The sequence below is a fragment of the Candoia aspera genome, chromosome 3 (genome assembly GCF_035149785.1).
Source record: "Candoia aspera isolate rCanAsp1 chromosome 3, rCanAsp1.hap2, whole genome shotgun sequence".
Taxonomy (NCBI): Eukaryota; Metazoa; Chordata; class Lepidosauria; order Squamata; family Boidae; genus Candoia; species Candoia aspera.
The window spans coordinates 33,188,431-33,205,673 of record NC_086155.1 but is presented as its reverse complement, the minus strand read 5'-3'; the positions used below and the strand labels follow the sequence as shown (position 1 = coordinate 33,205,673).

Genomic DNA, 17,243 nt, shown 5'->3' with positions numbered 1-17,243 from the left:
ATAGCCCATGAGTTTATTCAACAGCTTAGCCTCCATATTCAGTGTTCTCACATTAGAAATATGTCCCCTGGTAAGCTGCTTTAATGGACCGTGAAAAATTTTCCATGAAGAGTTAATCAAAGAACACTAATGTTTCTTTGGTTCATGGTTATCAAGATCCAAATCAAGTGTTTAAACTCCTACTATTAAGTATGTTATATAGACACACTGTTTTTATTAGCAATATTTTACTAATGAATATTGGTTAAGTATTTTACCCCAAAATACCGTTAAATAATTTAAGCATTTGTTGGTATTAGCCAAACTGCTTTATGAATACAAACTCCAATATGAATACCAACTGTATGTTTTAAAAACACCTCAATGGAACTGACACATCCAAGAACACAAATACACTGCCTATACAATTTGCTGCTGTACCCTTTAAAACTTACAATAAAAACATTGTAACTAATAAATAGCACATACATCAGCCAAGATAAAAAAACCAACCAACAGTTAATACGACCATGATACAGGCTCAACCACACACCTGGGACCCCAGGCTCAGTAACAAAACCAGTTTTCAAGGCTTTATGAAGTGTCAGCAAAGTCAGGGCAAGTCTAATCTGTAGGGGAATGATGTTCCAGAGGGCAGGGCTCTCTTCCTGGGTCTCACAAGATGACACTGCCTAATGGACAGGACCCAAAGCATGCCTCTCCTGTCAGATATAACAGGATGGGTAGATACAACCAGGGAAAGACACTCCCACAAGTAACCCAGTCCCAAGCCTTTATAAGGTAGCTACCGGCACCTTGCATTGGAGCCAGAAGCATACTGGCAATCAATGCAGCCTGTGGAGCACATGCTGAATGAGAAGCACTCGTAACTGCCCACTCTGCTGCATTTTGCACCAGCTGAACCTTCCAAATGCTCTTCAAGGGCAGCCCCACATAAAGTGTTTTGCAGTAGTCCATCTGGGAAGTGACCAAGGCATGAGTGACTGTGAGCAAAATCTCCTGGCGCAGGAATGGATGCCAACTGGAACATAACAGCTGCGCAAAGGCCCTCCTAGCCATGACTACCACCTCATATTTGAGCAAGAGCCATGAGTCCAGAAGGATCCCCAAATGTGCACAGGTTTCACCTGGGTTGGTGCAACTCCATCCAGAATTAAAGATGGAAAGTCTCCAGAACTATTTAATAATTTCTCAATAGTAGTTTAAGCCAGTTACCTCAACACTGACATATGCATAATCTACTGTACTATACATTTCATACAACTTATTACACCTAAATTGTTCAACCCTATGAAGAAGAAAAAGCCTCTGCATGAGATATGAGGAACCTGTGTCCCTGTGCTGTGGTGCTCCCTGTGAATGATGAAAACTGACAACAGAGTTTCCAAACATTTGTGAAACAGATATATCACAATTTAAAAACCAAGAAAAACCTTAAAACATCCTACAAGATCTCAACCCTGACTACATGTTGTAATGGGCTCATAGCTACTGTGGTCCTCAACTCTTCTAAAAAATCTTAAATATAGTTCCCAACTTTGGGGACCATATTTGGAATTTTGAGACCATATTATATAAGTACTCTCATAATGCAGTTACCATGGAATGTGTACCCAATCACAAACCCATATAATAAAAGGCAATAAAGCACTGGGTTTTATCAACCTATTCCCTCATGTTTGGTGGTCTGTGTAGGGCCCATAAGCATTGTAAGAACTATCAATTATTTCTGAGCCTTGTGCTTTGGTGGACATCAAAGCAATGTGACAGTGGGCACACTCTTGTCCCTGGATGTCATACTGGGGCCCAGGTTCTACAGTACATTTAATGGAGGGAAGCACATTTATGCCTTTTAAGTCTGTGACTTCGTAATTAAGAGTTCAGTTATTTATAGAATGAGTAACAACTTGAACCTAAACAGATTATCTAATATGATACTACAATAAATATTATAAATGGCATCTCCAGAACCAGGCATCTTGTCAAATGACAAGAAAAATCTTTATAGTAAATAAGATTCTCAAACTAGAACCTGTGTATACAAAACTGGATATCAAATGAGTATTTAAAAGACCAAGTAAATACTATAACTTGGAAAAGAGTTACTTAACAATTTGAATGTTCAAATCTGAATACTGTACACCTAGGACCAGAAACCTTCTCCTTGATAGTCAACAGGACCCTTTAAGATGTCTTACTTTATCCCATAGTGCAAGAAAAGCATTGTCTAGCACTGTAATACTGGATTTATAGAGAGTGGTTCAATCATCCCTTTCCCTGTGTTTGACACTCTCATTCTACAGGAAAAAATACTCCTTTAATCCCATGTTGCTTAGACCAGTGCAAAGGCAATCAGAACTGTCTTTTGCAGTAGAAAGGCTCGACCCAAACATTCATCTTCCATCAAGTGAAATAATTAATCTTAATGGAGAAGTCAGACAAAAACGAATATCCCACCACCTGGCAAAAAAAAAAATCTTTTTTTTGTTTAAAGAGTCACTTTTTTCTAAGTAGATTTATGTAGCTTGCAGTGTCACTTAGTTTGAACTTTAAATCCTCTACCATAGATTTTGGGTTTTTTATGCAATTTCTAACATGTATATTCATTGCTTATATACAAGGTTCCTGTAGAATTTTTTTTCTAATCAGGAGGAGTTTAAACCAGGATGCTATAAACAAGGTTGTAATTTATCTTTTTCATAATTTATTTCATAACAGAACTTAAGGTTACTGAAACAGTTCCATGACAACATGAAAGGATTAGTGTAGTATTGGTAAAAGGTTGCAAATACAACAATGGTCCCTAGTCTTTTTGTGCCAATGAGCATACTTGACATTTTGATGTTCAGAGATGGCTGCTACAATGGGTGTCATTTGTTACAAACCACAACTTTTATCAGAAAGGGAAACTGTGTGTTGCTTCCTGTCATTCTCTCTAGTTGTCTGCAAATGCTACCAACTCTCATCTTATTTTTGTCTCTTTTTTGGGTAGGTAGGCAAAGCATTGATTGCAGCCACCAATCCCTTTTCATTTCTAGAAAGCATGCAAAGGTTATTTAGTATTCAAGGGAAGTCTTGGAAACAAAAATGTTTTTGGAGGAAGATGCTTTATAGCAGCGGTTCCCAATCTTTTTAACACCAGGGACCAGTTTCGTAGTAGACAATTTTTCCACGGACCGGGTGGTGGTGGTTCCAGGATGATTAAAGTGCTTCCTCTTTTTCCCGACCTTTTATTCTTTTTTCTTCACACCGTTTGGAGATAGCAGCCAATGGGCTTGCTTTCTCTGACAGGAGGTGAAACTCAGGCCGTAATGCAAGCGATTGGGAGCGGCTGTAAATTTGCTCGCTCGCCCACCGCTCACCTCCTGCTGTGCGGCCTAGTTCCTAACAGGCCATGGACCGGGACCGGTCCAGGGCTCAGGGGTTGGGGACCCCTGCTTTATAGCATGCCAGCTTCCTTCCCCACTCCACTTTCTAGGAGCAATCTCACACCCTCTTGATCGTGTCCTACTATATTCTAGCAGCACTTCTCTTGAATTTAGTTTTCAGAAGTAAAAAAAAATGCTGCTTTGATTATTTCCTATGACATGGCATTTTTAAAGGTCTGATTAAATGCTATTACAGGAACAATACTTATCAACAAAAAGAGAAAGCACTACTAAGTATACATAATATTTGAAAAGAACAGAAAACCATAATTTAGTGAAGACATTTTCAAAACATATGAATATACACTACAGGTAGTTTTCACTTAACGATGGTAATTGAGCCCAGTATTTCTGTCGCTAAGCCATGCAGTTTTAAGCAAGATGGCATCGCTTAGCGATGGCAATCCTAGCAATTCCCCTTGCCACTGTTAAGTGAATTTTACCTGCCATTAGCCTGAGCACCCACCCCAATCCAAGCCATTCCAGGCTTAGTTCCTCCCAGCCCCGAACACTGCCTTCAACTCTTCCCTGCCTATCGCTCCCCATCTCTGCCCTTTAGGAAGCCCCGCAACCTGCCTCGGGGGCAGGAAGCCTACATGCATGGTGTGAGGCAACCTGTCCTGTCCTGTCCCAATAGCAAGCTCCACCCTCCCCAGCCTACATTCCTTCACCCAGTTGCCTCCTCTCCCAGTTCCCCGCACCTACCTTTGCCTTTTAACTCAGCCTCCGCAGGAGAAGCAGAAGTAGCTGCCTGCCTTTTTGAGCCCTTTTTGGACCTGGCTTCTCTGGCGATCATTGCGTTGCTCCATTCAGAATGCTATCTTCTCAGCTTATACTATCTTCTCAACTTATGCTATCTTCTCAGCGCCTGAGGCGCTGAGAAGATAGCATAAGCTGAGAAGATAGCGTGATCACCGGAGAAGCTGGGTCCAAAAAGGACTCAGAACGGCAGGCAGCTGCTTGTGCTTCTCCTGCAGGGGCTGAGTTAAAAAGGCAAAAGTAGGTGCGGGGAACTGGGAGAGGAGGCAACTGGGTGAAGGAATGCAGGCTGGGGAGGGTGGAGCTTGCTATTGGCGGCCTTGCACCCACACAGGTGGGCTTCCCACCTCCCAAGGCAGGTTGCAGAGCTTCCAAAAGGGCAGAGATGTGGGGGGGGGGTTGAAGCACCCCTGCAGTTGTAAATTTGGGCATGCTGCCAAGCACCCAAATTCTGTCATGTGCTTTTGGAGGGGTTACAACAGTCATAATTTCAGGCACAGGTCATTAAGGCCTTTTTTTAGCGCCTCTGTAATTTCTAACAGTTGCTGAACGAATGGTCATTCAGTGAAGATTACCTGTATGCAAGCTACAGATAACACATTTCACATGCACCATACTATACAAGCTGTTAAACTGTCTTACCTCATTTCCTAAATGTGGTAATAACTTACAAAGTTCTATACACTATGAAACAATGATTACCAGATTATTATAATAAAACACTAAAGTCTTTTTTAATGTTGGCTATGGCCGACATTTAAGAGAAAATATTTTTGTCATACGTAGATGGCAGCATGTTGAATACAGTTAATTTTGTGAAGCATTATCAAGCACTATTTTTGCCTCACATAAATACATGCTCTATCTTATCCCACTAAAAGCGCTTACCTGACAATTCAAAGAAAGAAATATAAGGCAAGACTTCCTTTAAAAATAAGATTTAAAATGTGGGGAAGAAAGTTAAAGCAAGTTTTATTGACCACCTTTACAGGTTGGAAATATGATACTACAGCATTGCTGAAACTGGAACTGACATTATCTATTCCTGTAATGGGAAACTAATGGAGCCCCTGAGAACAAAATACAACTACAACGATTATTTTACTTAATTGATTTTCAAAGCTCAACAGAAAAAAAAACCTATGTTTATAAAGCAAATCAAACATGTCAGAGTGAAATACATATGTGTATTCTAATGAGGGGTTTCACAATGATTTCTTTGGAAAAATAGTTTGTTTCTGCAGAAGGTTTTTTTAGAAAATCATTTAGCATACTTTGTGGGAAATTCCAAGCTTTTCATTAACTTATGTATATTTACTTATATTTTCTATATACACTTTGTTATTAAACCAAATAATGCAGTTTTCTTATGAAACCACATTCAACATAAATGCTTATACACCTACCATTTATCTATTAATATATACAAATTAGTATGTAAGAAATCATGTATACTATTGCCAACAAAAAAGAAAAACACTGGCACCATTCCTTAGATAAAACACTGCTTTCAAAAACTCATCTGTTATTTGCATTGTATTTTTTTTTTTTTTGGCATCAAAGGCAAAGAAAAGCCTTAAGCAAGCAAGCAAGCAAGCAGATTTCACTGTAAAACTAAATAATGTTGGCTACTCTTCAGATTTAGGAAGATTTCACATGACTAAATCGAACCAGAGACCTTTATTAAGTACTCTTCTAGGTGTAATTCAAGCAATGTACCATTGCTATATTCTACATAAATTTGCAACATACAGGAATACAAACATTTATCCAGAGGTCAAGCTCTGCAAATATATTGCCAAGTCTATTTTATCATTTATCACTGTTCTGTTAATTGTATTTTCTTTTCACATATCAGAATAAACTTAATTCAAAGCACAGTACAAGGTAAGAGAAAAGAGGAACCTGGGACCAGATTTGAACACTGCATAAATGCAGAGTAGAGACAATCAACAGCCCAACAACCTGAGAAAGGGGCTGCAACCAATTGGCTGCAGTGAAATGCAGGGTGGAGAAAGTAGTTCTGGATTCATACCCTGGGACATCAACTAAGACAGTTAGATTCTTAGCCTCTATAGAAGCTGAATTTCACCATTACTAGAGCTACTTAGTCTCTGTGACAAAGCTACTTATCTTTCTGAGCTGTGTCCTTGACTTTCCCTGTGTACAGGTTGAGTAGCTAAACAGATGCATTGCAGCAACCTGAGTGTAATCACTAAGTTCCAAATACCAAGTTATTTCTATCAAAAATCCTGTAATGAAGAGAGGTAAGATGCTGGGACTTGAGTTAATGCCTTCTGTAATAACTTCAACCTTATTGAAATAAATTATTACTCCCCTGTTTAAACCAATTTATGCACATTTCTCAAAGTGAAATTTTCCAAAACAGTAGCTAAGCTAGCCTACGACAGAGATAAAACCATTCCATGGTATTTTGAAGAGTAACAAGCCTACTGTGATCTGCTGCAGTTAAAAGTTTACTTCAGCTGGAGATTCACCTATAAAAATTGTTAAGTAAATTTGCTTCCCTTCATCTTTAAAGCACATAAGTATTTTTTTTAAATAAAGCAACACTTAATTGTAAGGTAATAGTCATTAATATAAAGATAATCCCATTACCTCAAGAAGCAATAAAACTATTACTGTAAAAGCTCAATTTTTTAAATGGATCCTTAGTTGGTAAATGTCAGATGCAATGTGCAAAATGTGAACCTGGAACTTTTTCAGACAACATTCATACAGCCTATGCAATTTTGTACAAGTCATCTAAGCTATATAGAATGTACATATGAATACAAATGTTCAATTTAAAGAGAACCAACCCTTCAATTGGTCCATGAAATTGAGATTGTATTGTATGTGTTTTCTGTCCTGAAAAGGTGGCATGATTTAACACATTTTTATTTTGGAGAGGAAGGGAATGCTGAGGGAATGATTATGTGAAAATGAAAATATTATATTCAAATGTATACAAAACCCTTTGCTGCTTTTTTCCTACCACTTTTAGAAACCTAGAAAGTGAATTACAAATACTTAAGGAGGGAGGTTAGGCATCCAAAATTATAAATCTAGAATATAAATGCTTTGTTAAGCAGAAGTACACATTAAAAAAAACCCAGCAAATACTTACTTCTTACTTCGCTCTTCATGTCCATTGGCACTGCTCAATTTGTTCTCATCCTAAGCAGGGTTGATAGAAGAACATCGTGAGGACGAAGTGGAAACATTTCAAGTGGTCAAAAGGGTAATGGGGACAGGGATAAGAAAATACAAAACAAAAATTAAATACTAAATTTTACATTTAATATGGAGTGCTACTAATTAACGTAGACTTTTTTAACCACTTTGCTGCTTACATTTAAGTCATACAACTATAAACAGAAAAATTACTATTTAAAAGTTATTTAAATTGTACAAACTTTCTTACAATGAAATAAAGCCATCCTGCAGTTTCCAGCACTCAAGTGGTTAAACGATAAAATATAAACGAGAAATATCAAGTTTAAAAGCACATTCATATACTATATTCCCTTTTGACCAATACCAAGGCTATATTTCTGCCTAAGCCCCAAGTGGCCATGCTAGCAGCCAGCCACTATCGATTTCCTGTGACCGATGCCATTCCTGAGATCTTCGCCCATTTTCGTTGGAGGGTTGGGACTGTAAGAGCTTGATGCCACCTCTGTCACACATCTCGCCCTGAAGCAAACAGGGATTCACACTGCTTTAGTAATGTCGACTCCCAAGTCATTCATCAAAAATCCAACCAGTCCAGCCTAAATATTCCCTATTTCCAAACCTGTTTACATGGAAAATATCCATGTTAAACTAGCACACAACATACTTAACATTACAAATTTTGTTCATTTCAAAATTTTACATAGCTACTAATTATATAAAACTAAAACGTGAACATTTAAAAGGTTACAAACACTTCCAAAACTCATACCGCAGAGCTGCACTAAATATACTCCAAAATCAACTAATAGTTGCTGTTATGTTTATTGTAGTTATCACACCAGTTACACCATGAGTTCAACTGCACATTAAGTTTTAAATGCATATGTATATATCAATTTGTGAAGCCAGTGCTACTGCATGCATAATTTCATCGTTTTATGAAGATCTGGTGAAAAATTAAATATATTTGCTACCTATTTAGATCTGAAGCTAGTTATTCAGTACTCAGAAGCGCAGAAAAGGTATATTAAAGATTTCTAAAACGTTACTAGATAAAAGAGTACTCTTTCACAATGAGCGTAGTTTGAAATATCTTTCAAGTTTACTAATATGTGAACTATTCAGGGATCCAAGAATTTTGGAAACAACTTTCACATAACACTTTGATTACCATCTTGTGTTGCTAAAAGATCAATAACCCATCTTTAAAAAAAAAAAAGCTGAAACTCTTCTTGCATTAATAAGCAGACTAAGGATTTGCTTGTCATGAACTTTGGGAACAGGTTATTCTTGGAACCCTGCTGTTTGCCCAAACCATTGCATTCACCTTGTTGGTCTATCAAAATTGAGGTGGTAGTTTTTAGGAGAGTGTTTTCGTTTGTTTGTTTTTTGTTTTACCTAGGGGGACCACGGTACAGCGATACGTCACTCAATTACTACCTTATGATTGACAGTTCACACTGGAATCAAAGGTGAATTCATGGGAGTAGAGGTGAGATATCGTTAGGCAAGTCTACAAAGAGAGATAGATGGGCATTTATTCATCACGCTGAAGTGAAACTACTGCACAATATAATTACATTAACAGCATTTAGTTACTCGTAAGATACACGTAATGCATGTCCAATAAGATAAATCATGAGGGCTCCGGGGATGTTAGTTTACAGTTCAGCAGTAGTTTCATGAATAATGCTAAATGAATATTGCTAAAGAACTTGTTAGCATATTTTCTCACCTTCTTAAAGGGGGCTTCAAGCATTGCTTCAATATCAATATCATCAGCCATTTTTTTCAGGACACCTAGGAAAAAAATAATAAGATCCTTTAATCAAGAATCCACTTCTATATTTGTGATCAATTTAAGACTTAATGGTACATTTCCAAAGGATGTTGCTCTAGAAGTATCAGTAAGTTCAGCTAAACTGAATAACTCATCCAAGTATTTAGTATTTTTATCTCAAAGAATGAGTCAGGTTTTTATCTTAGGAAGTAGTTCATAAACATATACTCTGCATAACTAAACGTTCTGTTAATAAATTGAATTCTCTTTAAGGAGCCATAGCAAGGTTAGAAAAAATCTAAAAGTAGATTAAGAAAGTTGTTTACTCAATGTGATTACCAACTTTTAATAAAACTGCAACGTATTATTTTAATCTACTGTAGAATTTCTGAATGCAGATTTCACAAAATCATTGCAACATGTAGCTCATATTACAACTGTGCTACAGCAAGATTTTTCAGCTCCATGCCAAACCTAAATTTCAATCATGGACAAGCAATGGGAAAGCAATGAGAGCCAGTTTGGTCTAGTGGTTAAGGTGTTGGGCTAGAAACGAGGAGACTGTGAGTTCTAGTCCCACCTTAGGCATGAAAGCTGGCTGGGTGACTTTGGGCCAGTCATTCTCTCTCAGCCCAACTCACCTCACAGGATTGTTGTTGTGGGGAAAATAGGAGGAGGGAGGAGTATTAGGTATGCTCTCCGCCTTGAGTTATTTATAAAGATAATAAAGGCAGGATACAAACAAATGAACAAATAAATAAAATGCAAAGGACACAGATCCCAAATAACCCTTGAAAAATTCTATACTGAAAGTAAATAATGATCTTTAAAGTCTGAGCAAGTTACTATCCTCAACCACTGGGGCTGATGAAGGAAACTGTGCTCTTAATGGTACATATATTTTCTTTTAAGTAAACAAAATGGAATGTTCATTATAATTTTTGGTGAAGTCTAAATAGTTCCTTACTCAGATTAAGAAGAGTCTGTTCTTCTAAAATACTTCCTTGAGATTCTGAATGTAACCCATGTTGTGCTATTGCCTTACCTCCAAGATGTGGGAGAAACATCCCTATGATGGAAAAAAGCTCATTAGAGCTTCTGATTGGAAGTTCCTCATGAATTTGATGATTTCCTATCCCCCGAAATCTGCCATGAATCATTGACTCCTTGGGTCAAAAATTCGGAACAGATTAGTCAAACTATCTTGAATAACCTCTTGTATGGAATTAGCTGGTATAGATTCTCAAATGCAAACTTCTAATAAGCTTCTGTTTGTCATAATAATGATTATGACCAAGTACTTCAATGAAATGGAAAAGCTTAAAGACAGCAATATATAAAATGAAACTATGTGTGGGAGTTGAAATATAGCTGTGCGTAATATCTTGCTTTTAATACTATACTTTAAGAAAGTAGTATAAAGGTAGAATATGTGATGAAATGCATAATCATTACTGAAGATCTGCCTTCTGTTTCAGCAACAATTATATTCCTATTCAGATCTCCTGTATAATAGACAATTTCATATTGCTATAACATCTCATGTGGGATTGCAATGAATTAAAACAATTTCTCAACTTTTTCAGAAACTCAAAATGACTATGTCGCATATAATATACCAAAGTGGCTTATAAAATCTGTAGGGATATGCAATTATTTGGCTCCAAAGTGAGACACATAGTTTGAAGGAATGTGGGGACACTCACTGCACTTGTTGGGGTCTTTCAGGAAAATACGTTTGAATAAACAAACAGGTATTTTGCTAAGACTGTGTGGCTATTGTGAGGCCCATAAAAAGGCACAGCAAGCATACTCACTTCTCTTCTGAAGAATCATGTCTGCTTTGGATCCAAATACCTGCACTTTGCTAAAAAAATCTGCCATTTAAGTCAAGCTGAATCAGAGAGTTTCTCAGGAAAACTTTGAACAAATAAAGGGACCAATGTATTGAGAGGAAGAAATATTGAAGCTGCCTCAGATAATCAACTTCCGTCTCATGATTCTCAATATATAGAACTATTGTGCTCATATAGTATCTACCTATGAAACAAGTATCTACCAGAAAATGTAACTGCTACTGCTATGTAGAAAGCAGTATCTTCAAAAATCCTGTATTTAAGTAACATCATCCAGAATGTCCCATTAAACACTCACAGCCCTATAGGAAGAGAAAACAAGCAGTACTATATAGAAAACATTTCTAAGCATGTTACAGAAAATAGAGTTAGGGATATGCTTTCAATTTATGTCCAGCAATTGATTAAATCTATAGCAAATGACTCCACATAATGGTGTATTTTTATAATGATAGTAAGAGTAAATATGACTACATAATCAATAAGTTGCAACACAATTAAGTATCCAAAGGTCATAAACCTGTTGGAAAGCTAGCAACTAACGCTAGCAAATACGCCCCCACATGGTATTTGGATGAAAATATAATTATTGCAAGAGCAGAAAAATATTGCTTAGTTTTAGTATTTGTACAAGTGGCAAATTGTGATTTTCTCATGCTAGATTTTTGGTTAAAATAAACTACAAATGCACTTCAATATATATATTCAGCACTGTGTTAAGTAATATGGGGAATAACTGAACAAAATCATGGGATGGGGGAATCTGACTTTGAACAAATACTACAGACCACAAATACTGGACAATTTAGCAAACTCACATTAAGGAAAACATCCCAAAACAGAAATGTGTATTGGAAGATCTGCAATTTTATATATTGAAAGAACAGAATCCACTATATGCCCCCCAAGTATGACTTACAGATTAATTCTATTCCCCTTTGTTTGAAGGTATAAAGATTCCATAAGGTAATCTGACTAACAGACATTATGAATTATAATTTTTAGAGATAGTGAAAATAGGCCTACAGTATTAAATTGCACCATACAGGGATAATACTGCCATACAGTAAAGAGCAGTTCTAAGATGAATATAAAAACCTCTTAAGCATTTAAGAGAAGAAATATCAGTTGTTCATGGAAATTTGGGAAGAAAGGCACCTGTTAAAAATGCTGGCTTTCAGCATAGTAAAAACAGCACAGCAGGAGAAAACCTAGCAGTTTAAAAGACAACATTAAATAATATACTCAGAATAGTATCATTTAGCCAGTATCACCCTGGGGCCTTTTTTACAGAATGGGATATAAATAATTTGAATAGAATGCATACGTTTAGGATGCAAGCATTATAAACTGAACACTTCAATCATCTGTTATTGTAGATTAAATAATGATCTAGCCCAAGCAGAGCAATACAAACATCCCAGGCTATATAACTAACATTATTATTCAAATAAACAGAAATGTTAAAATCTAAAGATTTAGTCTCTTAACAAGGAAGTCAGAACTCTGATGGTATTCACTTAAAAGCCTGCTTTCCTATGTTAAAATATAAATTATGACTTGTGTGTTAAGCATTATAAGTTACAGCATATTACACCCACTATTTTTGTACCAGATTACAGATATATAGATATCATTATCAAATACAGAGCACAGGTATTTTTCCATCTACCAGAGATATACTGATCTGACCAGTTAAATACTGGTTTTGTTTCTTGGCAATCTGGCCAAATGGTGTAGAATCCAAACAGCTAATTAAAATAAAATTGTATAGATAATGCATTTTCAGAAGTCTCATCCAGTTCAACAGATAATAAACCCCAATAAAGATATAGCACAACAGTCTACAGTTCACACAAACAAACTCGGGTATAATTCTTCTCCAAAGAGACCCTGTCCCATACCCATGTTGCACAAGCCACTTCTGAAACTTCTGCATTTCAAAACTAGCTTGTGACTTAGCATGGGAATGGGTTAACTATAAATTAAAAGCAGGTTCTTAAGCAGGATGGTTTTATTTGACTACAAACTGTCTAGTTACATGAGTGAAATATTTTCAAATTGTCAAGCAAAAAATGCATGCATTTACTTATGTAAAAATATCTACAAAAAAACTACACACATTTTGTTGGGAAACAAACCACGTGTATGGATTTCACCCCTGCAGATAAATGGAAAGTTCGTTTCCCCCTCCCACTTGAACATCTTCGGCCCAATAAACTATTATTCAAAAAAAAAAATACCACAGTAGTAAACAGACTTCCTACTCTCCTTCCAGCAGTTATTACGTTGGCTCTTTACTAAGCGCCCTTATTCTCTCGGGTCATCAGCCTTTCGTTAACACACAACAGCACACACTGCGAAGTTTTAAGGCCCTTCCCGCGAGAATATCTAAAGCAATAAAGAAATAGTTAGGAATCTTGTGGCGAAATATATCCCGATCATAATCATGAGACTCAGGAAGAGCGCTCTAGTCCACGAAACCTTCCGCGCGAAAATAAAAATATAATTTCCGAAACTAATCATTCCACTCGACTTCCCTCGTTTTCTCCCGCCACCCCCGGGCATCACGCAGAGGCCTATACCACCCCATAAGAACTGGGACTTCCAGTCCGGCTGACCAGATTAGAATTAAACCAAAGACAAAAAGAAATGGGCCCGCCAAGAAGGCCTAACGCAAATGCCCTTAAAGCCTTGCAAAACCCGCGCTTCCATTTCCCCTAGAATAGTTCATAAAAGGGAGCCGCCAAAAATGTGAAAGCTATTACCTGCGCTGCCGGGCTCTCGCTTCTGGGTCAGGTGTCTGTGAAGCGGACGGATACTGCCACGGCCGTCGTTTGCTTGCTTTTGGTCCGGATACGCGTGGGGAGGGGTGCGCTGGTGCCTAAACGAGAAAATTCTCCTCTCAGCAACAGCGGCGGGCAAAAGAGCTAGACTAAGAATGGCCTCGAAAATTAGTATGAGCAAAGCCAAGGAAGCTTCGCAACAAGAACGCACGGACTCCGCTTTAGCAAAAGGCGACTGCTCCCTGAAATGGCGCCCGCCGCGTCCTGAAGCTTGGAGGAGGATCTATGTTGCCGCTATGGGGATGCCCAGACCTTGCTGCACGGGCTCTCGCGAGTTTCCACACAAATCGATTGTGCGTAATATGAAAATTCTCGCGAGGAATGCGTATCTCGCGAGAAAGGTATTCGAAGAAAGCCGTTTAGCAACTCGCAAGACTAATACGTCGTTTATTTAACCTCATCCGAAAGCGATGTCTTTCCCATACGCGGTCAAGACTCTCGCGAGAGGTTGTGTAATTTTCCTCGTCATAAAAGAAGGCAAAAAATATTTAGGCTCTAGGTAGGAGGTGAAATTGCTTGACTTTACAGATGCCAGTTTAAAAAACATTTTAAAATGTTATCTGTACTGGAAATTTATGTTCTGGGTTTGGCAGACCTGATATTCAACGTTTTATTATTTGGAGAATAATGTGATTGTAAATACTGTAAATAAGTATGTTGCAAATCCTAATAAGTAATTGCCCAAATCAGTGAGACGTTCATCAGATTGCACATCATTCGATTATCTTACTTAGGTAAACAATACTATAATGAGATATAAATACAATTTAAATAAGTTGGAAAACAATGCTTAAGTTTAAGATGTTAAGCATAAGTTGATCACCTAAATAATCTCTTTATCCACCACCCCCAAAACTGAACAGGCCCAAATTTGGTTTGAGGTGATTGATTATATTCCATCAATTCAGTATCAACTCTTTAACAACCACATACACCCATCACTGCTGTAATTGAGACCATCCATCTTGCTGCTGGTTGTCCTCTTCTTTTTCCTAGCATCGTAAGTTACGTTTCTTTGCATAATGTGTTCAAAATATTATAGTTTGAGACTGATCATTTATGCCTCTAGTGAGAACTCTGAGGTGATTTGTTTGATGATCCATTTGTTTTCTTGGCTATTAATGGTATTCTCCGAAGTCTTCTCAAACATCAAAGTTCAAAAGCATCAATACTCTTCCTATCCTGCTTCTTCAAACTCCAGATATGAAGAGAGAAACTGGCAAAAGAAAGACTGAGCTCAAAAATGGGTCAAAGCTGGCTGTAGAGAAAAAGAATCTGTCCCCCTATCCCTTTGGGAATGGCCATTGGGCAGTGATTGAGAGTTTTGTTGATTGGTTCCACCTCTCCTTCTGTCCCTGTCTCCCTACTCCCTTTCCCCACAGACACACACACACAGCACCTGATCAATAATCTAGAGCCTAAGCCTGCTTCCTAATAAAGGTGCAGTAGGAGAGAAGAGAAGGACTCATACAGAAGCAACACATTATTTGGTTGCAGAGAAGTATAGATGCCTCCTCCAATTGCTGACAAAAAGGTTAGAATTCCCACAGCCATGCTCTGTGTGCTTTCATCATGTTTCTAAACTATTTTTATGACAGCTTTTATGGTGACAGCAGTTGTCTTAGATTCCATTACATTGGGAGACCTGAAGGGCCAGGGTGGGGACAGATCATCCTGGGCAAGCTCTATCTATGTGGCTGCTGAGAGTTGACATTGACTTGATTGGACATAATCAATCAAACAAAACTTATAACCTCTGGCAAAATTTCTAGTGCTGTGTAATCTCAGTTTCTCTTCCCCTTTCTCCATCTCCACTTTCTCCTTTGATAGGGGTGGGGGGGAGAAATGGTTTGTATTCAGCGACATTTTACACTGTTGCATACTTCCATAAATGCAAAGTTGTGAATAACCAAATATTCTCTCTGCTCAGCTGTAGAGTTGTGTCGGTAGGTGCTACACATTGTTTTAAATAGTGTCCTGAAATTGAGAGGAAATGAAGACTGGACTTGAGTGGATACCACACTTCCCATAGAAAGCAACTTGCACAATGGTGAATGATACAATTACTACATTTCTTAAAGCAATCTGAAATGGCAACATGTTATTTAAAGCAACTTGAAATGGCAGTTCTTTTCAGTATTGGACTGCTGTAGATACCCTGGGTTTGTGTGATACACCCAAATTATTACAGAATAAGCTCTTTCAAATTCTGTCTCTCTGTTGCACAATTACAACAATGTGCATCTATATGTTATACTAGTTTGCATAATAAACAGATACTGTCCTAAATTTAGTATACATTTATTATCTCAAAAGCACTAGCCAGATACTAAAGCAATTATTCTCTTAAAAAGTATTAATTGTAATTATTTTATTGTCATTTGGTTCCTAATACAGAAAAGACCTTCTTTTTGGTGTTTCATACAGTTCTGTTTCAAATCCTACAAAATGATTCAGAAATATAAAAAATTCAAAACAAGCCTTAGAATAAAATATTGCAATATAAATGCTTTGGTTCAGCGATCTTCCTAGTGACCTTTTCCAGGGTATTCCTGTTTATTTCTCTCCTTGCCAGGATTTTTAAGGAAGATCCCTACCATTGACTTTTAATGTTTTCTAGACTCATCCAATTGTGCTAAAATGACAGCACTAAGGACAGACTTTATTTTATGTCAATGATGACTAGGTAATGCTAGAAGATGCTGTAAGTCATTAGTGGAGATCTTGTCTTAGGCTTTATTCAGCTGTTCCACCAGTTGTCAATTGCTTTCTCCTCAGTTTGTCAATATTCCATGCCACTGAATCTTCACTGGTTTTTTTTTAATATTTGTTCAGACATGTGAGTTATCCAGACCCTGCCTGATATTGCCATAACCCCTTCTGGAGAATCTTCTGAACTAGAGGGAGAAGAGCAGGAACTGGATAAAGAACATGACAGGTGTGATTCAGTGGTGCCAGCACCTCTTCTAAGATCTTGTCAAATGCATCCTCCATTGATCCCAGCTCTGCCAGCCTATATTTGACGCTGTCATAGAAACATAGCTTCCAGTCCCATGGGAGTATTGACGCTATTGCTTTAAGAGACAATGGTGTACCAGACTGCTTAGGAAAATATGTTAGAAAAATCTGGAAGTAGGTTGTTACACCAAAGTAGAGTATTATCTATTCATTCTGATAAATGCTGAATGTGCTAGAGTGGAAGCCAGGAACTCATAATAGCCTCTGTTTCAGATCAGTCAAGTTTAAGCAATTATTGTGACAGTCCAACCCAGAATACTCTGTGCCTTGACTACAGGAATTCTGGTTCGGTATGCTTTGCTGCCCAAATTAAACTTTAATGCCGAGAAGCACAGTTGTGACTTTTAATCTGCACTGGACACTCATTGATGGCTGC

At 37.6% G+C, this 17,243-nt stretch overlaps 1 protein-coding gene across 8 annotated transcripts in view; it reads right to left on the bottom strand.

Annotated features, from left to right (window-relative positions):
* RBM39 (RNA binding motif protein 39) overlaps positions 1-14,079 on the bottom strand; it is a 32,095-nt gene extending 18,016 nt beyond the window's left edge. For 2 of the 8 annotated variants that reach the window (XM_063297273.1, XM_063297274.1), the window contains exons 1-3: positions 11,207-11,288; positions 9,103-9,167; positions 7,318-7,367 (exon numbers count right to left, since the gene is read on the bottom strand). In XM_063297273.1, coding sequence (XP_063153343.1) covers positions 7,318-7,367; positions 9,103-9,167; positions 11,207-11,276 — 185 coding nt within the window. In that variant the 5' untranslated portion in view covers positions 11,277-11,288. Of the gene's footprint in view, positions 1-7,313; positions 7,368-7,731; positions 7,887-8,807; positions 8,881-9,102; positions 9,168-11,206; positions 11,289-13,771 lie in introns of those variants that run through there. The other 6 variants (XM_063297276.1, XM_063297278.1, XM_063297280.1 and 3 more) reach the window with 6 other exon arrangements.
* Between the last annotated feature and the right edge of the window lie 3,164 nt (positions 14,080-17,243).